Raw genomic sequence first — 25,864 nt, forward strand, 5'->3', positions numbered from 1 at the left:
TAATACAGGTTCATCAGGAAAAGGGACCTACTATGTAGAGTCAACCATCAGACAGCTAATTGTTAAAGCAAGATAGTGAAAGTTATTGGTGAAATATTGTATGGGACAAATGCACATCAGTCAATGCATTTTGCCTTAATTCGTGATTGGAATTCTTAGTCTGCATTAAACATATGAGAAATAACATTCAGCCGTTTGCAATGCTGAATAGGACAGTGGAAGGATAGGTTAGTCAAGAAAATAGGAGAAGAAAATGTTGAATAACTTAAGTAGGACCATCTTCAAAAGTGTACCTTAAAGTGACACCATTAACTTTAAAAACAAAAACAAAAAAAACCTGTCTGAATTCACAACTTGGTTCAAGTAAACGTATTGTATTGAGGGTATTGAAAAAATACTGTTTTCAGTTTGCTTGCATTTGCATTTGCAAGCTTGCTTGCTTGCCCCGTGAGCATTTGATGTAGCTATTTTGAATACTCTATTTAATTTTAATACTCCTCATCTCTTATCTAGCACTTTACCTCAGTAGATTTCAAAGCACTTTACAGAGGGGTTCAGCATCATTATCTCGATTTTATAGCTGGGGAAACTGAGGCACAGAAGGGGGATGTGATTTCCCAAAATCACTCACCAGGCCAACATCAGGGCCAGGAATAGAAAGAACCCAGGTCTCCTGAGCCTAATCCCATGCTTTATCCATTAGGCCATATAGTCATTGAATCAGTTTCCTCTGTTGTTTGTGTGATTCTTTCACAGAGAAATGGGGAAAAGAAAAACCTTTTAAAATAGAAATATATAGTTAGCCTGGGAATTCAGGGATGGGGTAATATACAAAACTTATTTGAACCCGTTTTGAAAAATAATCACTGGATTTCAAATTGACTGTGTCCCTTTAACAAATATACGGTTCTAAAACTGGGCGCAAGGAGTACATTGTAAGAAGTTCCAAAAGTTATGCTGTTAAGGAGGGTACGCATAGCACTGTTGACAGTGGTTGAAAGTTTAAAAAAATAAGTAAACATTTCTAAAGATAATAAAATATTAAGCATTTGTTTAAAAGGGGAAGGGTATTTCATTTGTATGGCTCACATTTGAATTAACTCGTGTAAGAATAAGTTGTTAATTAGGCTGGCAATTTGAATATCACATTCAGAACATATCAATGATTTTTACAGTGCATTTCCAGAGTTGTTTCCAAAATGTATAAACACGCTAGCGAAGCAGCTCTAAACTTTTTAAAGACAAAGTGGGGCTAATTTTGTAAATAGCTCTTAAATATGAGCCTATATGACTGTAACAGTTGCTCTGAATTGCTTGTTAGATGTGACTGGCTTGAGTCAGAGGCAGTATGTTCATGCATTGCGTAGCTTTCCCGCCTGGGTTGCTGCGCGGTTCATTATACTGTTCAGGCTGTCAGTGGCATTGATGGATATTCATGTGCAGTGAACCCTTGAACCTGAACTGGTCATCTGAGTGTTGCCTATTACTGGAATTGTGTTTATTATTAACACTGGATGCAACATTTAATTGTTCCCAGGGGAAAATAATTGCAATCTGAATTTGCTCACACAGTAGACTAGGGACTGTTGAAATACGGGGGCTGGCAGATAGGCTACTATTTTATTCTTCTCTCTTATTAGGCATTGCACATTATGGTTCTAATCCTAGGTTCTTTTTTTTCATCAAGTATTTCTGATTGGGTTTGATTAGAGAATGAAAATGGTGTAGAGTACTTAATTCAAACTGGGCCCAATTCTGCTTCCAATGTAGTCAGTAACAGAACTTGCATTAAGGGACCAAGTGCATTGTGATTAAGTTTTTCTGGCCATGTAACAGAGTTGTGAAAAGAGAAGAGATTGCTTTTGATCGTGATGCCACTTTGCAACAAATGGAAGTGGAAACTGCTGTTATGTTTATCCTAAGAATTTATAAGTGAGAATATTGTCAATGATATCCCTGCTAGAGTTTATCCTTTGGTTTGTTTGTTTGTTTATTTGTATTATTCTAGCGCCTAGGAACCCTAGTCATAGATCAGGACCCCATTGTGCTAGGTGCTGTACAAACACAGAACAAAAAGACTGTCCCTGCCCTTTGATGAGGAAATCCTGTGATAAACATTTAACATGTCAGCAGAACTCCTGTGGTCCGTAGGCTCATGCTGTACGTGTCTTCAGAGGTGCATTTTAGAGCCCTCTTCTGCCAGAGTAAAGAGATCTTGTATTTCTGTTACTCTAGTGGGGATTCCTTTGACTTGACACAATCCCAGGAATGTCCTTTTAAATTACGTACATACTTACAGCAGATAGCTTTCATGGGAAGCAAAAATTACTGTTCATCATGTAATAAATTTGCATATATTGATAGTTTTCTAGTTTCAAAAATAACCCTTTAGTACTGTAGAATGGGAACAATTCTTTGGTTCTTGCTTCATTTTTATTTATCTATTTATTTATTATTAAATTTGAAAATAAATCTTTGTCTCAAATTGAGGATTTTGTTTCTAATCTTAGGGGTAAGCATTGTGACCATTCATGAGGAATTGGCTAATATAATGTGCTACTGGGTCTCTTTCAGTACAGGTTGACATATCAAGGCATGTTTCGTATTAAATATTCATCTTTATACTGAGCACAAATTACATAAACAGGGTTATAGCGATGGAAATTTAGCAAATATGAGAAGTCATTTTCTAATTTAACCATGTCTTTGTATTCTCATGCATTGTCACTGATGGCTATAGGTGTAAGACTTTTGCAGAATTTCATTAAAACCTGGGGGCCCAAATTTTCGCACTTCTGCACCTAACTCAGGCACCTAAATCCATATTTAAGCCCCTACATAAAAGTGGCCTGATTTTCAGAGGAATTCAGCTCCTGTACCACCAGTGAAGTTTGTGGAAATTGATTGCTCAGAATCTTTAACACTAACTTTAAAAACCCTAAAGTGGATGAAAGAGGTTCTCAAAGTCCTTGAATATGGCAGGAAGATTCTACCATTGGAGGCAAGGTAGAGCATAGGTCTTCTTCCTGAGGGCTGGCTGGCATAGGAAGGATGTGTCAAGGACGAGCCACAGCATATAGTTCTGTTGAGACCGAAGTAATTTATCCCATGGGCAGCCGGTGACAAGCGGCAGGCACAAGTTAGACAGACCTTAGGACTGTCTGTTACACCAGGGGCTGCAGCCCACAGTCGGCAAGAGGCAAGGTGGCTTAAAGCCAACATAGGCCCCCTCCCTTCTTTGGGACTGTGAGTTGTGGGCTGGGGGTCTTAGAGGTGCAGCACGGAATCTCACGCCAAACCTCCTACTCAGGTGCCAAAAACATGGTGCTTATCTACACTGGCGGCAGCAGTTGATGGTCATAGCTTGCGTATCTCCTGTCGACATACTTACGTTCACATAGCACAACGTCTTCATGGTGCTGCGTTGCTGGGAGACACTCTCCTGTCAATGTAGTCTTACTCCTTTCAGGGTGGTGGATTAATTGAGTCGAGCAGAGAATGCTCTCCGCTCGACTGAGCGGGTCTACATAGACCCATTTGATAAATGCCACAGCACTGCCATGCCGTGGCAGTGAAAACATACCACATGGATTTATGTGTCTAATGCAGGCATCAGTCTTGATTATATATTTACTTGCCTTCTAAATCCTGTGAATTTTATCATTTTTATATCAAAGTAATCTGTTGTGATTCTGGAACAGGATAATCGTGAACAATTTTTGTGTCTCTGCTATTAATACTCTCTACTGCACCAGGGCCAATCTGGCAGTTGTTGTTAACAATATTGCTGTATCAAGAAACTAACTTCAGGTTACACAACCAAATAAAAGGGCAACAAGACAAACTCAACTTTTGAAATTTGGTTTGTAGATATTTTTTTAATACAATCAGGTTTGCTCTTCCAAATGTTTCCTAATTACTATGAAGACAAAGAACAGAAGCTTTAAGTTAATAATGTTCAGCTGTCTGCACAGTAATTAATTTCCACCTAGCATTAGAGAGAAAATAAGAATGGTCTATTGTAATTCTTTAATTGAAAATATATTATTGTGGAATTGTTACTTGGATACCATTTGTATTCCTATGGAAACATGTTGTTTCCTTTTATTTGCTGTGCTATTTATTTGATGATATTATATAATTGAAGGTTTAATTTTAATTTAATAATCTTATGTCACAGTGACACTCTCCAGCTGCATGTTTAAAGTAACCTGATGGCGTCTAGTCTCTTATATTTACTCCTTGTTTCACATCTGTATATTTGCAGATGCGTAGATTAGTGTATTTATTTTAATTGTTCTTGCATTCAGAGGACTGAGATAGTGTGTGTGTTTAAATGCACCATAATACACATACACTGTCTCACATACACTAGTCAAGACTAAAGTAGAAAAGAGAAACATTGGATCTAATCTCATGAGGTATTCATTAACTTAAACTTCCACTAAAGTCATAGGAGTTGAGAACATAAAATAATTCTTGTTGAATCAGGTCCCTTATTACTAAAGAGTAACTTTAGGATAAAAGCAATGTTGCTGTGTACAAGTGGTTTGGCTGCTTCAGATTTATGAGTTTCTAGTCTTGTTGAGGTTGTGGTAACAGGATGACAACTATCACAATCCAGTGGAGGTGAAAGGCCCGTGGACAGTCAATGGAACTCTTTTGATTTACACCAACTGAAGATCTAGCTACAAGGATATGTGGATGAATCATCCAAGACAAGCAGGATTTATGTACATTACTCTTGAGAAGTATACTTTATGATGCTCAAGCATAGTCCCCATCTGTCATTGAAGATTTAGCAAAAGCCAGAGATGGGTTGAATTCACTGGAGGCAGGGAAATAATTCCACCTTTCCCTATATTCAGTGCTGGAATTTTAGCAAGAAGCTCCCAGGAGCCTCCACCAGCACAACACTGATACATGTTGGCTAGATGCATAGAATGTATCTAGCCAATGTGATCACATGAGGTAAATGGGTGGAACTGTTCTTGATGAATAGATAGGCCTTTGCTTAACAAAGTCTCTGGCTCAGCTGGCAGAATTCCATTCCATTGTGGTACTGGGGTCACCAAGGCTGACAGTCTTGAATTAATTCAGTAGCCATGTGAATTCGGATTCTTCTACGTTAGCTCAAAATTCTGTACCTTCCATGACAAGTATTGAGCTATCCCAGGTGGTCTCTGGCTCAATGGATATGGTATTTGGGTTGGGAGGGGTTTAGAAGTCCACATCATGGACTCACTGCAGCTTGCTATTTGAGGGCAGAATGCACCTTTCCCATTGGATGCAGACACATTTTTTATTGCACCATGCTTAGAGATTTATACAACCAGTTTTGTTTGAGGTGATTCTGGAGAAGACCATTCGTATCAGCAGCCTCATAGGACATTATAATGTTTTTAGCTTTGAGTATCACTGTAGTAACCTCTTGATGTCCTCTTCTCCAGTCATATCCTCACAGGTCAGAGTTGCTTACTGATGGCCTGTAGTAGAGGAAGTGGGATGGAAGATTGCTAGAGTTTCAGTAGCTGAGGTTTGGTTCCAAATCTGTCTTGTGTTAGGTATAGTAACTGTACAGGAGGCAAGGAAAGGTTCTTCCCTGCCACATAGCATCTGTGAAGTCTCAGTCAGCAAAATTCTTTTGAACAGAGAACAAACAGATTAAGCCATGATGGGTGTGTGTTTCTTTGCAGTTAGGGCTATAGGGCTCTTATCATCAGGTAAGAGAGGAGGAAGTTAACTGACCGTCTTGATTTTGTACCACTTCCAGTTATGTATTTTCTAACTGAATACTCCTTCAGAAGGCAAACTTCATAACTTTTGGAAACTGCATGCAGAGCTGATAAAAGGTGCTGGATTGACAACCCTGAACAATTAACCGCCTGTATTTATGAAGTGAACAGATGCCTGAGAAAAGCTCCTGCACGTTGCATTATCATTGGGACTTAATCCTCATGTAGAGGTTAGAGTCTACATGCCCCATCAATGCCCTTGTCCTCTTTACTGAGAGTGCCAGCTATGGTGCCAGTTAATGCTGATGTGGAAAGTGTCCACTAAAAACTACCAGCCGCACATTTTGTATTGCGGCCAAAATGATATTGGAGAGAAATAACTGTCATTCATTACATGTGCTGGATTTGAGCCCGTGAAAAGTTCTGTATCCTGTGACCATATCCCTGAGCTGTCCAGCCTCCCTCACCTTTGTATATTCTAAACATGAAACTATGAATTTTGCATTGTTCTTTCAGATACGTTTAGACAGACAAACATTAAAAAAATATTTCTTGGCCATTAGAGCAGGAAATGTGGGTTTGCAATTAAAGTACATCTAAATGAAGCAAGCCCCATTCACTAAACTGTTAGATGGACAAGACTCTGCAACAATGGGATGGTCAACATGTACAAAGGCAATAGAAGTACTACCTCTAAAACATTTTTTAATGGATTCTGAAAATTGTCCCTTGGACAAATTGTCCCTTTGGAGCAAATGATAACATCCTGGCCTTTCTTGTTTTCTCTTCCAAATGTCTTATTTTGAATATGGTCACAGACAAGGCCTTTTAGAGCCCACGGATCCTGTCTATGGAATTCCCTCTTTGAAAATACCTGCCAGAGTTCCTGAGGCTGTCTTCAAGGTTGATGCAGGACATATCTTTTCAGGTCAAGTCTCAGATCATTTTAACCTCTCTGGTTTCACCGTCTCTTCCTTTTCAGAACATGTTTCTCTCTTGCTCAGTTTAATATATACGGTCTGTTTCTGTGAGCAAGGAGTACAGTTGTGGGGTTTTTTCCCCCTTGCTACTTTGAGATCAGTCCTTCATAAATTAACAAGTCAAGTTTTTTCCTCTTTTAAAGCAAAATTATTTACAGATAAAGGAATCTGCCATTGTTACTTGATTTGTTTCACACACAGGAGATATCAGGGATTATGTCTTTAGTGCTGTATTATAGCTGGGCCAATGAAGACAGCTTCTGCATCTCAGTGTTTGTTTTAGTTTCACACTTTCAACTAAGCTCTGTTTTCTCTGCACTGTGTCAGTCACTGCCATGGTTTGTTCTGCAAGTATGGTTTTGTTTTACTTTCTTTTGCAAGGAGATTGTTTAAACAACCAATCCATGCTGCAGTCACCCAGGCTGAGGAAATCCTGTATGAACTGGAAAGTGTTAGAAAGGATTTAATGAGATTATCATGAACTGTTACTTCACAAAAAAATCTCAAAACCCCAAGCAGCTGTGCTTATAACTGGGGACAGGTGAAGGAATTTGAGGAAATAAAGAAACTATTTTTTTCAAGAGACAGTCAATTTTTTTTTGTTAAAATTCATTTTAATCTACCAGAACTACACCAAGTATAATTTATGTTGTCATGCAGTAGAAATCAAATCATTTTTATCTGATATTTGATATATTACTTTCTCTGCCCATTTATGCTGAAGAGATGTGGTATTGAGATTCTTACTTTGGCATCTGCTAGGCCAGCAGATAGTTTTATTTGCTTTAAAGTTGAATGTATTTGTTAGAAGTAGGCTGAAGAGTTGGTGTTAAGGTCCAGATCAGATTAAGGCTTGATTTGAGATTTTGATTTTGTTCTACCTCCAATTATAATAGAAAAGTATTTTCCAGCAGTAGAGGAAAATTGTCTTTAAATATTTTAATAATATCTGAATACACAGCAAAAATATTTATTTGTGTCAGGCTAAAAAATACAGTTTATTCCCTTGGTACTTCACAGTTTACATTTGCTTTATTTTGCTATATTTTGTTTGGATACCATTTTTAACTAAAATCTGCATTGTGTTCTCGCCATTACAGCAAAGCCATGAACAATTCTTTGCATGTTACACAGTTGACTTCCAGAGAGTTACAGACTACTGAGGCCAGAAGGGACCACTATGGTCCTGTACTCTAATATTTTTACATAATCTGGGACATAGAGTAATTCTGATTGCAAATGGAGTAACTGGACTGTTGTGCATAGTTTGAAAAATTATTTAAAGTGGGAAAATGTTAACCAGAAAAAAACAGAGGTATGTAAGGAAATTATGTTCCAGGACTACTTTAGAGATAGACACAAGGTGGTTGAGGTTGCATCTTTAGTGGACCAACCTTTGTTGGTGAAGAGACAAGCTTTCAAGCTTCACAGAGCTCTTTTTCAGGTACTTTAAAATAAAGCTATCTCAGCATTGTAAATATACAAGTACTTTAATTTCATTAGAAGTGTGTTATGAGTAAAGATGTCATATAAAACTGACTGGATTTTCTCAACTTGCTGTATTACACAGAATAATAAATTGAACACTGAAATGTTAATTGTGATGAAAGGATCTCATTAAATATGGAAACAGGCTTTGTCAAACACTGTGAAATCCCCTTCCCCCAAACAACAGATAGGACTTGCTGCAAGTGGTGAAATTATTTTAAAAAACCATTCACTAGTTTGTCTCTACATATTTTTCACACCCACCAATTTTCGTTTCTCCGAAAGTTTCAATATTTACAATAGATTTGCACGATATTTCAAATCTTAACGTTTAGCTGGATCTCACAAGCCAAAGTCGTACTGCAGCAGCCTTTATCAGTAGGTGAGAGTGGCACATGCACAGGGTCAGGCAGGATTGAAAGTTCCCAGGGACACGTGCATTCTGGTTACACCTCCAGATGTGGCACGGGGTTCTGCACCCTAGAGCTTTACCCTTTCTTCTGGCCAGGGCAGAGGGCAAAATTGAGGAACCCAGGTGGTGAGAGCTGCAAGAGGGATGGGGCGTGGAGAGCAGCTGCCAAATCTCCCTGCTGCATGAAAGCAGGTGGTGTCCCAGGTGAGAGTAGTGTTCTGTCATTTTAGAACTGCTTTCACTCAGCAAGAGCAGGCACTAAACTACTAAGAATTCTGGCCCCTTGGCATGAGTCAGCCCTCCCTGCTGGTGTCCAATTAGACTGATGTCCTACAATGCAGTTGATTGGAGTGCAAATCTCAGCATTAGTATTTGCCAACCACATATACATGAAGCAGGAAACCATCCTAACCCACCCAAACTATAGGTCTTACCAGGGAGGAAACTTCAAAAAAGTCTAAATTTGGGTACTTAAACAAGATATATGACCCAAACTATGTGGGCCAGAGTTCCCACATAATCCCCTTCCACCTAAGAGGCCTGATTACAGACCTCTGTTTTCCCCCATACTAACTCATATCACACCTACCTGAAGTCATTGCCTGATACCTCTCTCTCTTATAGTGTCTGGTAGAGGTATTGCCTTCCTCTTTGGTATATTCAGGGTGGTAAGGAGAGGACATGCACACTGTAGGAATACCGCCCTTCACAAATTGCTGCAGATGACCCAAGTTATTAAAGAAAGTTTAGCTGGAGGGGGAACCATGTGAACTTCCGAGGGACTTAACCTGGTTGAGTGAAAAGGCAAACGAAACTCTTTCTTGACAAATACCAGGTAATACATGTTGGAAGAATAGAATTAAATGCTCATGCACATTCATGAGTTTTAAATGAACTGTAAACATATAAAAAATACTTTGGTGTCATCGTGGACAGTTGAGAGAAAACCTCTGCTCTACGTGCAGCACAGTCAAAAGACAAACAAAAAGTTAGGCTGTATAAACTATGGAATAGATATTGCAAATATCTAAATGCCATTATATAGATCAATGTCCACCCTCTCTTGAACACTGCGTTCATTTCTGGCCACTCTATTCCAAAAAAGATAACCAGAAATAGAAATCAGAGATGAGTGACAAAAATGAAATATGGAAAGACTGCTCTGTGAGGGGGGATATAAAATATTGGGACTGTTTAGAGAGGAAATGAATAGGAGGAACCATGATAGAAGTAAACAAAAATTTATACATAAAGAGAGGGCAAACTGGGTTCTCCTATTTAACCTTTCATGTAATACAAGAACAGGAGACATCCCATTGAAATTAAAAAGTAACACATTTAAGATTAATAAAAAGAAATATCTTTTGTTGGAGCCAGGAGCGGTTGCTTTGATCTAGTATGTCAATTCTAAATGCCAATCTATCTAAATATTTACATGGCCCTTATTATTGTAATATCTGAATTCCTCACAATTATTAATGATTTTTGTCCCTCTGTGATGTAGGGAAGCATTATCCCCATTTTGCAGTTGGGGAACTGAGGCACAAGTAAAGCAGATTATTATTTTCCTAAGGTAACATGATCTGTGATTGAGCTGGGAATTGAACTCATTTCCATTATCCAGTACCTTCTCTTCTAGACCGTACTCCTTACTTAGCTTCCAGCTCTCTTGGCCATGCTGCATTGCAGAGAAACATACAGCCACTCATTGCTTCTGCTGCCCACAGTTTTTTCCAATTAGTTCAGAGATAACACACAAAATGTAATAATATCCTCTAAGAGTATGAGTCAGAAAGTCTTTGGCTAGTCCTTATGACCACATGGAGTATGTTCATCCAGTCCAGAAACAGGAACCTAATTGGCTACCAAACCAAGGTGGATTTGAACTGGTTATCAAATCAGGTTGGAAGTGATTGAAATTTAGCTTTTCTTCATCTCAGTTCCGATTCCAGTGAACCGCATTGCAAAAATCACCACAAATACCATCACAACTTGTATTTATTGGCAGTCTCAACAGCAGCTGTTAAACTAAGCGGTAGGTGCAGGAGAACAACTCCTTTTCCTCTGCTAAAAGCTCTGGGTGTTCTCCTCCTCTCCTTGGATTGACCAAGGCACAATCCCTAATAGCTCATCTTCCTCCTTGGTTGGAGCTGAGAGAGTTACCCCTCCTGTTTCAATCTACTTCAACCACGCTCAGCCAAGAAGTGAATGGGGAAGGTGACTGAATTAGCCATTTATCGCTAGAGAAGGGCGCCCTATGATGTGTGTGGAAGCACATTGGCATAGCTCAGGAGTGAAATCTGCACTTACTGCTGCCCCTTGTTTCACCTGTGGACAAAGAGGGGGTGACCTTCAAAAGTCAATCAGGTTAGCAACTTTCATGAGTCAAAGTTCAAAGGGAAATTATTTTTTCTAAATTCTGGTCAGAACAATTACAAACGTTGGTCCCAATCCCACACTTAGCTCTGTGTAGGGAAATCCCATTGCAGGCTCCAGTCTTCAGTGATTATTCATGTGCTAGATGGTTTCAGGAAATAGTACAATATGTTGTAATAGTCATAGCTGTGGGTTCATAAGTCAAACACATTTCTGAGCTCCCTTAACATTTCTAAACAGGCACTTTTTTATGATGTTAGTTTCTTGTTGAAATGCAGTGAGCCCAGGGAAGAGCTTTAGTTTTACAAAGCTGAAGATAAATTCTTCCCTTGCAAGTTCAGACTGTGGGTTCAGCCTTGTCTAAAACAATTGTTTTCATTCTATAAAACAGGCATGCCTTTGAAGCTGACAAATGAATTTGTAATGCTGGGGAGGCGTGGTGTTGTCATTACACGTATAACAAGTACAAACCAAGATTTCAAATGATCTTTGATGTATCAGTTCCGCACCAGAAACAAAAACAGGAACATTGGGCTTCAGTTGAGTGACTCAGGCTAGATGCAGGTGTTTAATCGTTGTGTAGACGTACCCTAAAAGGCCCTAAAGTCAACCGTAAAATTACAGTGTAGACATTCAGGCTTGGGCTGGTGCTTGAGCTCTGGTATCTTATGAGGGAGAGGGTCCTCGAGCCCAAAGGTCTACACAACAGTAGTTGGTCTTGCAGCCCAAGCCCCCTGAGCCCAAGTCAGTTGACCCGGGCCAGCTGCGTCCATACCTTGGCTCTTTTATTCCAGTGTAGACATACCTTTTTTGGACCTACCATTTCTTATATTCTCATGATCCAAATGTTATACAGCTAATGCTTTCAAAAGAGTACGTTAGCTAAGGCAGAACACTTGGACTGAATTCTTAATCTTTCATTAGCATGTAACTACAATCTCTTGGTTTAAACATGATGTGATGAGAGTGATGGATTACTGTATGGAAAGAATGCTTCGCAGCTCGTGATACATAGCCACGGTGTGTCTATAATAGAAAATGTATCTGTTGCTGACAATGGGTGTCGGCAGTTGAATTAGTGCTGAAAATGGTTTAACTGCAAATTTACAGAGTACAGGACTATGTATGACTCCGTTTCAGACCTATAATTGAACTTCCTTTAGTTTCATATCTGGCTTACACTTGAGTAAAATATATCTGCTTACAGAATTGTTCTTATATATGTGCTAGGAGGTTCTCTGTATTGTTCATAAGTGAAGGTTTCTGAACAAAAAGTTGCTTACAAGTTTGGGGTCAAAACTGAGAGGGTGAGGGGGAGAGAGAGAGTGTGAGTGTGTGTGAGAGAGAAAGAGAAACCATGATGTTATCTTACTGTGAATGGTTAGTTCTGGAGCTCAACTGAGTCATGCCAAGTACAGCTTATAGATGCTATGAAATTTTATTTCTGAATTTATGGTCATGTATCTTGTGTAAAATATATGTTTGCCATATAGTTGTGGCTGTGTTGGTACCATGAAGTAGTCTGGTGGAACTCTATCCTGATACCCATTTGCTTCTCTTTCACTTTCCCACTCCTCCTCTTGTTAGAGGCTGCCCTCTTTTTTTGTTCCTCATCTTCTTTGGAGGCTACTGGATCTCCTTGTGTCTGATAGCTACTTCCCTCTGTGCACTTCTTGGTGCAACTACCATAGTGGTCTGTTGACTCCTCTTGGTAGCTTGCTTTTTTCCCCTGCCCCCCCAGTATACTTTCCTTGTTCCATAGTTAAGTCTGAGTCCTTGGGTATAACTGGAACATAATGGGATTTAATTAAAGTTAAGTTAAATAAAACTTAAACCTGGAAAAAGCAGAAAAACCTTCTCATGATGTGATCTATCAGGCTGTGGACTAGTCTCCCAAGGGAAATGGTGGAGGCTCCATAATGCAAGACATTTAAAACTAGACTGGAGAAAGCATGGGAAAATATTCTGTATGGAACAATCCAGCAGTAACTCTAGGGGATAAGTATTATTCATTTCTAATTTACCTTATTTCCATCCATGCCAGAAAAGCACATTCACTGTAGGTTATTGTTAAAATGATTTCCAGAGAAAGAGAAAACAATATTTGACCCATTGTCATAATTAGACTCGAGAGTTAACATTATGTGCTGGGTGGGCAGAGCAGTTCACCTCTTCTCATTAAGCTATTGTGTCAGGTTGCTGGTAGAATCTGAAAATTAACTGTGTATAAAGGCTAGAAGCTTTTTTTTTTTTTTTTTTTTTAAAGTGAAAGCTTAAATTCTGTAGAACTGATTGTAGCCATAATAGAAGTATTGGAACGGCTTTCTGGCATATTTAGACTCACTTTGAGCCCTGCTGATGTGTGCATTCTATAAATACACACACATTTCCTAATGCTGTGTGCACCCTTTTGCCTACTATTTGTGTGTCGTTGATTTTAGGCTGAATGTGAGTACTGAAAGTGAGGGACTTCATCAAACATTTTTGTAGTCCTTGTGAAAACAGAAAATGTGTTGTGTTAGGTGTCAGTCTTTCCTGCAATAAAAGTTTTTAGTGTTAAAATTAGTTATGATCATGATAAATTCTTTCCCTAAAGCATGCACTGGTTTACAGGAAAAGGTTACAAGTTTGGGATTAAAATCCTATGTAATGAACAATATATTCATACATCAAGAAATTATTTAGTTGTTTGTAAACAGTTAGATATAAGAGGTTTTTGTTTGCTTTTGTTTTTTTAAGAATCTGTGTCCCCCTCACGCCCCCTTCCCAAATTGGTTAAAAATGAGTTGTTGCCAATGGTAACTGCTGAGAATTTGTCGAAAAGCCCACTTTTAGAAGACAATGGCCCCCAAATGTACTGTGGCACAGCTTTAAACTTTATTAAGTCTGTCTTAAACTAGCCTTTCCTCTCCTGAGTTAAATGGAAGAAAAGTTTGGCAGCCTTCATGCTGTGAGCTTGATTGATGCCCAGAATATGTGAGGGACTTTTGTGTCCAGCTTGCTCTCCATGAGTACATAATGTGTGAATACTCAAATAAGGTCAGCCCTTATCACATGTAATCTAGGCCTGAAAGAGATCAGCAGTGACAGTCATACCCCATAAGTGAGAACACAAATCATCCTCTGCATGCTTTGGACAAGTTATGGGATTTTCTCCCTTCTCCCGTTTTACCCCTTTCTCTACAGGGGCACCCAGGGGGGGATGGGGGGAGTAGGGGAAACTTTGGCGGAGCTCTGAAAGCCAAAGGAATACGTGCTCAGAATACTATACCACTCATTCAAATGAGTGGGGGGATGGGGATTGTTTATTTGTAACAAAGTGATAGTCTTTTCACTGAGTGGCTGAAGTGAGCTTCTCCTCTTTGAGTCGCTGATGTCTAATGATGTGGAATGCTGCAAGTTGGGAATGGAGTGGGAAGAAAAGAAAGTTGGGGAAATACAACAAACTCACTAATGTTGTGGTTTTTAAAACTCTCCCTATCCCTCTAGAAATTGTTGGATACTTCACAACTCTTGGTGTTTGAATTTAAAATAAAATAAAAATGTCAGGAGTCAAACAGGATCTGGAAGAACAGATTCTGTTCAGATTTACCCTCCCTCATTTTTTATTTTAAAATTATGGTGAAAATTCTGTCCATTGCTAACACCTAGGTAGATAGCTGGCTGGGTACCTACACCACCCCTATCAGCAGGGCTTCTGAATTCCATTGTCCACTGCTAGTACCTTGTAAATAGTTAACTATATGTCTTAAAGTATTTTACAAGTCTATTTATACTGATCTGGTAGCATTTTTAACATAGTATTTAGGTGGGCCCATTACTTAGATCATAAGTTGTTTTGGGAAAGGGAACACCTTCTTGTTCTGTGTTGGGACAGAGTTTAGAACAATGGCATTCTGGTCCGTGGTTGGGGTTTCTAGGTGGTACCCCAATACAAATAAATAATAAAATAAGATTATTTTCAACAATTCACTGCCAGTCTTTCTCTAAAAAAACAAAACAGCAAGTTTAATGTAGGGAATCGTGTCTGTCTAGCTATGTGGATGATGCTTGATTACTCTAGTTTAGTTGCTTGGTTGTTTCCTTCAGTTGGAAGGGGAAAAACTGTTTTTCTGTCTCTTTCTATTAAATGTTGCAACTGTGACACATTTAGTTGGTGGTTTCACTTAGAAAGGAATTTTACTTTATGGGTAAAGGGCTTTTAGAAATAAGAAAATGTATACATAATAGATAATTAGCAGTAGAGAAATCAAATCTAGAGTTAGACCACTGATGACATTAACAACTATGGAAACAATGATGTCATTCTCCAAGCGGTGGAAATAATTGAGATTTTTTCCACATTTGTGATATCTTGAAAAGTTTCTTTCCATTCTTGGATATATAATGACCCCACCCACACAGCATTTTGCAGTGCTTTTGCTTGATTGTATGTTGTACAATGGGTAACTGTGTAATGCCTGTTAAATCTCTGGTATTGAATGGAAGATCCATAAACCCTAGAGTCTGTCTAAAAATCTTGTAATTATTGTAATTTATTACTGTATTCATTTTTATTTGCAACTCCTACCAAAAAGAGCAACCTTGACAGTCATTTAAAATATTACAATGAAATAAACAGATTCCTCACCTACTACTAATAACCAATATTCTGAAACAGCAAACATTGAAAGAAAATTTGGGTCTCCAGCAGAGCCCTCCCCGCATCTGTGTCCCACAGCTCACTCTATGATAACTCTCCTTTGAGGTACTGTACAATTTTATTCATATTTCACAGATCAGAGTCACTTCCCTAGATCCTTATGGTCACAGAGTGAGTCGGTAGCAAAGTCAGGAATATAACTCACATGATACAGGGATGAACACTCTAGCAATGCCTAATTTAGACAGAGAGATCAACTGACTCCCCACTCTGTGTATTACGCATAAAAGGAATCCATCCTTTCCGGATAATAAACCAACAACCTCTGTGGTTTTTAATTATACAGAAAGGGGATTGGCAAGAGTGGGTTAGTGCTTAATGGTACTTGGAGACATCAGAATTTTGGCTCTTCCTCATAGCTCACCACCACTCTGAACTTTTGTATTTTCCTTATTTCTGCCTCTTTGATCTTGTTGCTCACTCAGGCTGTCCAGCTACCTCAAGCCAATCCCAACAGGTTGCCAGTAGCACTCAGCTGGCCACTGCAACCTCATCTGTGGCTCAGCCTTGCTGCTTCATTCAAGATTGCTTCAATCGTATCTTGTGAGCCCACGAATCCTACGCTAGTGCAGCCCTGGGAGATGATATCTATAGATGGATGCCAACACGACTTAAAACATTGATCTTAGGGACCCAAGCTCCCTGTGGTCTGCATGTGGAACTTCTTTTGATATTAGTGGGATTGAGGACAAAATGTGTCCTCCTTGGATTCTAAAGTATTCAAATTAGCTTACCCCCATTTGATAGCTGTCTTTCAGATTGACAGCTATAATTTTAAGACTGACATGGCAGCAGACTAATGGACATTTATTGCTAATGACAGTATAATGTCATAGCTCCCATCCACCCCCCGTTGACATCCTCTTCACTCACAAAAACTGATATCATGGTGACTATCCTACTGACCAAAAAACCAACAGAAACCCCCAAATCCAAGTCCAACACCCCTCTGCAGCCCATCAACACTTCTAGCCCAAAAACGTTGGTCCAGAACAGCTCAAGTCAATCCCTTTGGGGGTAATGTATCAATTGAAATCTTGAATTTGGATCTCTCCTTTCATCTGGGCACTTACTGTTTTGACTGCACTGTTCTGTAGACTTTTAATGGTGTATTCATGAGTCAGTTTGCTTTTCAGTAAAAGAAACATGCTTAAATGTCAGCAGTTGATGAACCATTATTCCAAGCTCCACTTGTGCTAATATGTGAGCTGTAGAGAGAAACTTTAAAGATGCCTTTGCAGCAAAACACACATATATTAAAAATTAGGAGGTAGGATCATGTTTTTCCCATGAAAAATAGTGTAAAATATGCAGCAAATCTGCACTTAGGGCTCAGAAAAGACAGTGATGAGGTTGGAAACAATCGTTTCTTTATTTCTGTACTTTTCCAGTGCTATATGAAGGAAATGACTAGAATGTCCTGTTAGTGTATTTGGTGGTAATCTAGTTAGTCGCTAAAGAAGTAAAATAAAAAGTATAAGGAAAGAAAAAATAAATACAATGCAGTAAGATCTCACTAATTCAGATTAATGTCTGGGAAGCTGACAATATTATTTTCACATTTTAATTGGCCGGGAAGGGTCTTTTCTGCCAGTGTTGGGCCAGATTATTCTTACTCACACTGAGTAGCACTTTACTGCATTGTTGTTGTTGAATATTTATTTGTATAGTGGTAATACCTAGGGGCCCCAGTCATGGATCTAGGTTCCATTTTGCCCGGTGACGTACGAAGACGTACCAAAAAGATGGTCCTTGCTCTGAAGAGCTTCAGTGGGATGACTTGTGGATTAAGGTACTATTAAAGTATGAGTGACAGGATCTGACCCTTCGAGATCAATGGGAAAACTCCCATTGATTTCAGTGAGGCAGTATCAGCTCTTAAGTGAACAAAGACTATAAAAAAGCAAGACTAATGCATCACAAAAAAGTACTTGGCTCATTTATTTAGACAATTTTTAATTATTAATGATAATACATCAATATGTACTTGTAATTGTACAGAACTGTAGTATATTTGTAAATATATATGTGAACGATATGAGCCCTCACTAGAGCACTCTGCTATTAAATTTTCGCTCAGGGATGGTGAGAGACCATCAATTATTTTGTTGTGTGTGGATTAGTGAGGTCCTGTTGCATTCTCTTTTCAGTACTTAGTGTTTTTATTGAATTTTATTCATAAGTGAAGAGTGCAAACTTTTAATATTTGATACTGTAACATTGTTTATTTGTACATCTACTTCCTGTTGCCATTTACCAAAACCAGGCAGCAGATCATTAGCGCATGTAATCTGTCTATTGGAGCTATGTTATATTGGCAGAGGATCTGTCCCCAGGACTGTATGTAGTCAAGTATAAATAGAAAACAAATAAACTGAGATAAACATTTATCTGTATAAAAATGGAGAAAGCAATAATTTAAAACTCTGACACACACAAGTAGCCTGTGTAGCTCTGTCGGAATGCAAAAAGTGTGTATTGCAGCTGTGACCAAAGGCACACAATTGATAGATTTAATGAAATCTGTATGCGTTTCTAATTCTTTAGTATACTTACAGTAGTTCCGTGTGATTTATTTAAATGTAAAGGCGTCCAGTTACATGAGTAATCCACTGACTTTGAAAAATTCTGCTTATTGCAATTTTTCAATAAATACTGTTCGGGGGCAGGGGTGGAATAAAACTTCATCTTGAATGACACAGTGTGCAGACACAGACATTCTCTATCTCTTTATCTTTTTTAGTTGTCTTCAGTTATTGCTTCAGAGCAAGCCTTATTTCTTTCTTAATATTGGAAATGCACAGGAAAACTCTGGTGTGACTTTAAAAAAAAAAAAAAGCCAAAGGCAGTGCTCAGTTTATAAAACAAACAATTTATAAGTAGTCTGACAAGAAGGGTTTGCTTACATCCAGTTGAAAAATGCAATACAAACTTCATATGAAATTTCAGGGCTTTGTTTTTTGTATGTGTAAAGTGTGTAAAGTAAAGAGGGAGTTAAAGACTCCGGCTGCAGCTTCTAAGTTTACACAAATCCCTGTGTGGGCAGTCAATCCATGCTCCTGTCTCAGGAATCCAGTCCAGCTTGGGATCCTTGCTGCCCTTTTGTTGTCCTCCCCACGAGGTGATCAATTGAGGTCTATGTGGTGACAGAACCAGTTTGTAACAGGCTTGTCTTTCACATTCTCATCTCAGGCTTGCTGGCAGACTTGTCCAAGGATCTGACAGAGACGAAGCAAAGGACTATCAGTGAAATAAGAAAAGAAAAGAAACAGAAGACTAACACAGGCGAATCAGAATCACTACTCTCCTGCAGCAATGGGTTGGCTAGAAGAATCAAACTGGCAGCTTCACATTTCCTTGATCGTGCTACTATCCATGCATCCCAGGGGTAAGAAGAAAAAGTATTTTGCAATGTAATTATGACAGACAGGGTGATGAGCTGAAAGGTAACAGCTAACTCTTCAATTTTATTATGAAAGGAAAAGCTTAGCATGGAGAATCACAGCTTAAGAATTTCCAAACCACAGTGCAGTGTGTGAAAGTACAGTATTTTAACTGCCGGTATGGTATATGTAGGTAACATGCCTGAATTGGAATCAGAATTTCAAAGGGTGGTTAGAGAGAAGAGGTACAGTAGATTAGATACAGAAAAATACAGTAGAAGTTTTTTATTGAGACTGTAGTTGTCTAAGTTACTTTTTCATCTGATTTGGACCTGAATATGCAATTGATGCTCTTGATAGATACAGTTGTAGAATAAGCCAACATATTTAGGAATGCAGCACATATCAGCACCAAGTGATGTTTTCTATTAGCATTTTGATGCAGTTATTTGTGCAATTTGTTGCACAGTTAAAAAAAAGAACATTTTTAACAAATGCATTATATTAAAACAGTTAAACATTGCTGAATATAGGGTTATATAGTTTTATCTTTGAACATTTCATAATGTTAACAGACTGTTCCTTAACTTCACTCAATTTACTGGCCAGGATTTATCAATAAACAAGTATTAGGACACACATTTTTCTTGTTATAACTATTTGACTGGTAAACTTCATACTTCACTTTTAATAGGCAAAAATGAAGAATATGGCTAATTATAAAAGTGAAGTATTTACCAGTCAAAAAGTGCAATAAGCAGAGATGGTAACAAGGGAGAATTGCGAATGACTGACAGCAAAGACACAATAGCATTATAAATTACAGAGTGTGTGATAAGGAATCTGCATGAGTTTCACATGTTTGCAGTACCATTCATTTGAAATCAAGTGCACTAATTTGAGAAAATGTTTTTAATAGCAGATAAATGTGCTTATAGTAATTTGCTTTCTACACATGCTGTTCTTTATAAATTTTATGCCATCTTCCAAGAGACTTTTTTTTTAAGTAGTATACTTTCAGAAAAGATGGCAAATAATTTTATGAAACTGTCTTGATCCTTTTCCTTTGGGTGGTTGTTTTCATAATGCGGCAGTTAGCAAGCAGACTGTCACATCTAAAAAGAAAAATAAATATTCATAACAAGGAAGGGTTTTTTTTCTCCCCATATATTAGTCATTTCTGATTACTAAACAGTTAAACTTTCTGTGACCTCACCTACAATCCTTCAGTACTGAACATGTTTCTTCCCTGATGTTTTAGGGAATCTTACTCTGGCTCCCTAATAGGACATGATACAGTTAAACCAAATGGCCTGAAGAAACAGCAGTAGTACCTTTGCTCTCAAAGATTTAATGTTTGGTAGGGGGGTAGTAATTGGTAGGAGAAAATTAACTTAACGAGTCTGAACTGTGTTAGAGATAAGCCCAAATAAAACATTGGATCCCAGCATCCCTGGACTATGGTGAAATTCAGCTCAATAGCTGACCCTTCCCTACTGAGAACTGTCGTGGAGTCTGGTTCGTAACTTAGTGATTTGGACCCATCTCCAGTTTATATTGGGGAAGCTATTTCTGAAGCACAGAAGCCATCTTACTTTTTAAAATTCTGCATGGTAACAGTTAGGGTAAAGCTTCAAAGTTAGGGTAAAGCTTCAAAATCCAGTTATGTATCTCAGTTAAAAGCATTGTGTTAAACTGTTCAGCCCAATATGGAACCTGAGTGAGGTAGTGGACTTTTCTGACCAAATTGAGGATGTCACATTTGGTCTCCAGTGTATGTTTGTGTAGGGAAAACTTACTTCTGTTTTCAGCCACCCCTGCTACTGGTTCATGGCATTTAATTCTAGTCATCTTCTCATGAAGGACTTCATCAGCTCTTCTCAAACCAAGGAAGAATGTCGTCTATGAGATATCTCTAATTGTGTCTGAAATTTTATTTTTCCTCAATTCTTTTTAAAGTTCGGGGATACAAATGCAAATTCCCCTTATCTTTTATCTATAATTAACTCTTGGGAAAAGGAGGTTCTTGTGTTACCCAAAAAGTATAGGAACTTCTTCAATAAAAGTATTTAACCTCCGATAGGTTTTGGACACATGGACCATATTTCAGGGCCAGATCCTTGGCCGTTTTGTAAAAGACAGACAAAATCTTAATAGTTTGGCTGACCTTCAAGGAAGACGTGTATTCTGAGATATAAGCATCGGTAGTGGCATGGACAGATTTATAGAGGAAACTTGCAGTGGATTGGTGAAAGATGTGCACACCATTTTTCAACCATAAGAATCCCAGTTTGCTTGTTGCGTTATGGCATTTGAAATGGATAAAAATGACTCCAAAAGAAAATAAAAAACTAGAATAATTCAGCTTATCAATAGCTTAACTACATATGTTGGCAGGAGACCACCTCATACCATAATCTCACGCACAACTGTTTATGAATCCACGTGTTACATTTGAACATTGTCTCTACATCTTGCCAGTTAAGAGTAAAATGCTGCCTTGACTGGTGATGCCTACACAATGTTTGTAGTGACTAGTAACTAGCAGCATGCTTTGCTTGAGGCATCTTGCTATCTTAGAACAGGTGGTTTGTTGGAGAACTCTTTGTTTCAAGGTGCTGCATATTGGCTGTTACCTTTCCTCTGAGCTTGCTCTTGGGTATCTTTATCAGCCAGTGCTTATGCTCATTACAGCAGGTTCACTCACCTACTCAGCTTCTAACCACAAACCTATTTAATGGTACAACAAGCAATGTCTCCATTGGATCCTGGTGCATACTATCCTTCATATAGCATAGGTGCTGGCACATTCTTGCATGCTGTGATGGCATAGCGTCTGTTCTTCTTGTGTGTTACAATGCCTTCCTCCTCTCTTTATTTCTTGTACACTTGTGCAACCAAGGTGTAGACTGGATTGCAGTGTCTTTTTTATCATTTAAATATTGTGCTATCTCTGCCCAAAATATTCAGACCTGGATGCCTGAAGTTAAGTTCCTTAATAGTGATGTAATCACTTAGACAAGTGACCTTATTTTTTCAGCTGTGTTGAGCACCCACAAATTCCACATAATCAGCGGGAGCTGTACATGTTTCTCCTCTTTGAAAGTCAGCTGATTTCTATTTAGGTGTCTAAATATGGATTTAAGAGTTTAACCTCAGGCTCCCAAGAATGAAAACTTGGCCTTTGCCCTTAAATATGGAAGCAAAAGACTACTTCAGCAATGTAAAGGAGTTGTTCTTTGGGCTGGGATCTGTCCCCAAATCTTCAACAAATTGAAAAGGTGACACACTAGTTGGCAACTGAAGTTGTGAAAAATAAAGCCTCTGGGTAGTTCATGGGGAAATATATTTTAAAGAAGTTTATAGAAGTAGGCGGTGTACAGTAAAGATTATACTTTTATTTTGTATTGCTGTAGCTCCAGTCTTGGATCAGGGACATGTGCTAGGTCCTGTATAACTACAGAACAAAAAGATGACCCTGCCCGAAAGAGCTTGCAATCTGAAAGTAGGTCTACATTGCAGTCAGAGGTGTGACTGCAGCTCACATGGGCATCCACACACTAGCTTTAATTCAGCTGCTGGAATAACAATATTAGTGAAGACATGGCTATGTGGACCCTGGTATGGGCTGGAAACATGAATATGTACTCAGGCTTCTGAGCAGACTTGTAGAGCCTGTGCTAAAGCCCATGCTGTCAAAGCTTCGCTGCAATTTTTAGCTGCACTACCTAGATTTACGCTAGCATGAGAATATGCCTGTGTGAGATGCAACCATGCCTCCATTTGCAGCGTGCACATAGGCTAAATAAAAGACATTTTAAATCATTGTGCATCTGGATGGTGCAAAGCTCTTCTCTGCCAGGTATTTTCCAAAGCTTTGTCCAATCTAATTCAAAATGTCTCAAGAGATGGTGCTTCCACTGTATCCCTTGGAAGAAAGTTATTCTGTAGCCTAATAGGTGGCAGGATTAGGAAGCTAGTGTGATTTGGGGCCACATTTTACCTGTAACTATGCCTGTGTGACTCTCATTGATTTCCCTGTGTTGCTAATATTAGAGGCAAGTTGTGCCATGTATCTAATAGCAGACTTGGTCCCATGGGGCTTATCTTATCTTATTTATTTATTATATAGAGGGCCAAAATGCCATCTTGAATTGGAAGACAGAGTGGCTCATCAGATCAAATTGTGGAACTTATTTTCTGGAATTTGGGACTTATATTGTGTGCTACTTAACATTTTAATTTTTCATAAAAATCTTTCATAGAAGTATTTGAGCGGATATTTAAACCTTGGGAGTCTGCTTTGTGAAGAATGTTTCGCTTCTCAGAAAGAGACTTAGGAAATGCATTTGCTGGCTGAAAATTCCAGAATGTAAAATGAGCACGCAGCTGGTCTCATTGGACACCAAGAAGAGAAAATGCTTACTGAGCTGTATGAAGGGCTGTGCTGTAAAGGGGAAAATGATGAAAAGTCTTCTCTTTGAAACAGCTTCATATCTTAGAAAAAGTACAGGCACCCAGTAACCCTTACAAAACCCAGCTCATTGTTCTAGAAAGAAAAAAGCTGTTGTAAGAAATAACTGCAGTGGAAGCTGAGTTATAAAGATATGTTATGGGCTAAATTGTTGCTTTGTCACAATCCCACGTATGGGAGGCAATGCGTAGTTGAAGTGACCCAGGAACAGACCAAAAGCTGATTGTGACTCAGGAGTTGCGATCTGGCTTGTGGTTGTGTGTGTCTCTCTCTCTGCTCCAAAGGATGATGTACCTTGCATCATTCCCATACCTGGCACAACGTACAGCCCCCCCTCCCCTCACCCCAGCACACTGTGGGAGTGGAGCCCAGGCTCTAATCACTCTCATGCCCACTTAGAGGGAGTGTGGGGAAAAGAGTTGGCTCATCAGAGGCTCTTTTCACCCATGCTGATACCCGTGATGATGGTAGCCAGCACTGGGGCATAAGAAAGTGCCTTGCTTCTCTGCCTGGGCATGCAGGATATACCACACTCTGGTCCTGAATCATTATCTGGAAGCCATGGAGAAATTTGGGGGTTTTTTGCTTTTAAAAATAAGTTAAAATTAATGTAGTGTTTGTGGAAAATGTGGGATGAAAGTCCAGGAGCCAGGTATGTTGTGGGCACTGGCTGTCCAAGCTTTACCCCTGCATTACTCCCTTTGGTAGACTTATCCCTGTGTTTGGAAGGAGACCACCTTTAGGACTGAGAGTTCTGTATTGCGTGTGTCTTAAAGCTACGTAGACAGTGAGTAGGGAACCAGTTGTTAATTACAATAGCAATCTAGTGAATATATAAACCTGATGCAACAAAATTCTTTGGTATAATTACTTGTCATGCAGTTCACTGCCCGAGGGATTTAGCAGGCAGTACCACACTTCAGTCTGATCCAAAAAATTCATGTTCACCTGCTGGCCTAGCTGTTGTTTGGCGAAGTTCCAGACCGCCTCCTCCCAAACTGTGATATTTGCTCATAGCTAGTGTATTGTAAAACTCCTCAGCTGAAAACTCAGGAACTCTTAGAATCATGATATACAAGTTGACTTTATTCAGTAACCTGAAAGCTGAAGGATGAATCAAGGAACATGAGGATATTTGGTCTCTAGAATATATTGCTTTAGAAGTAGGTATGCAGTATATTTATATGACATGCATTTAAAGTAATAATTTTTAAGTGTAAAATGATCCTAGTTACCATATGGCAAAATACACTGGAAGTTTGAACAGTTAAGGCTGACACAGCTGTTAAATGCATAAGCATGGTTGTGTGTTTAAGAGTTTTATACTATAGCTATTATGTGGCTTTCCCAGCTATTAATCTCCAGCTATTAATCGGCAGTAAAAACAACTTGTAGTGAGCATCACAGATGCTCGAAATCTAATCTCCATTGCGCTTCACCTGGGGGGAAAATGACAAAAGTTTTGCATCTCAGCTATTTCTTTCTTTCGTTCTTTCTTTCTCATGTCAAATATAGATGTTAACCTGAAAGTAGTTCACTGGAGACAGTACAAAGGCATACATTTCCCCCCCCATTTTTATAATGAAAATATCCACATGAAACATTACTTGATTTTGCAAATTTGGATATTAAGACTAAATAATTTGATATGGTTTATATGAAATACATTAATTAAGCAGATGAATCTAATGCCTATTATTTCATGTTTGTCTCCAACTACAGTATCTGGATATTCTATTTTGACTTTTTTTACCGTGTTTTTATTCTTTTTCTAAAGAATGTGGGTTTTTTTTCTGTGTAATCCTCCAAACTGTTCAGATTTCTATGTGTTTCTTTTAGCTACCCTAAATTAAATAAACAAAAGAGAGAATTCTAATCAATTTTTTGCACTGTGCATCATTTCCTTATCTGCTTTGTGGTACCAGTAACTATATACCCTACATGAAAACTTCCAGGCTGTCCCAACTCAGCTTCTATATATTTGGTATGGTTAGTGCTTTTCAACCTGTTGAGGCCCAGAAATTACATGGGACAAAGACTCAAAATAAGGGTCACATGAGAAGTGATAGCAGAGGAATCCGTAAAGGGCATATTTTTAAAGCCCAGCCTCCTTTAATATGTTCACAGGCACATTCAAGTTGTTAGGTGTCTAAATTAAAACAATTAGATCCACAGGTAGTTGTGTATGACAAATTATGGGTGTAAAAAGAAAAATGGCACTGAAAACCTGGCCTGAAACAATTTAGGATTAATTCTTGGCACTTTTATAAAGAACATTGTGCATTGTAAACTCAGGTATTTTTACATAAATAAT

At 38.6% G+C, this 25,864-nt stretch overlaps 1 protein-coding gene across 1 annotated transcript in view; it reads left to right on the forward strand.

Moving 5' to 3' along the window:
* BMPR1B (bone morphogenetic protein receptor type 1B) overlaps positions 1 to 25,864 on the forward strand; it is a 376,117-nt gene that overhangs the window by 257,806 nt on the left and 92,447 nt on the right. The window contains exon 4 of the mRNA XM_067557217.1: positions 18,886 to 19,081. Coding sequence (XP_067413318.1) covers positions 19,009 to 19,081 — 73 coding nt within the window. The 5' untranslated portion in view covers positions 18,886 to 19,008. The remainder of the gene's footprint in view (positions 1 to 18,885; positions 19,082 to 25,864) is intronic.

This window comes from Emydura macquarii, unplaced genomic scaffold (genome assembly GCF_026122565.2).
Source record: "Emydura macquarii macquarii isolate MOO-44397 ecotype Brisbane River unplaced genomic scaffold, CSIRO-AGI_Emac_v2 contig_1790, whole genome shotgun sequence".
NCBI classification, from domain to species: domain Eukaryota; kingdom Metazoa; phylum Chordata; order Testudines; family Chelidae; genus Emydura; species Emydura macquarii.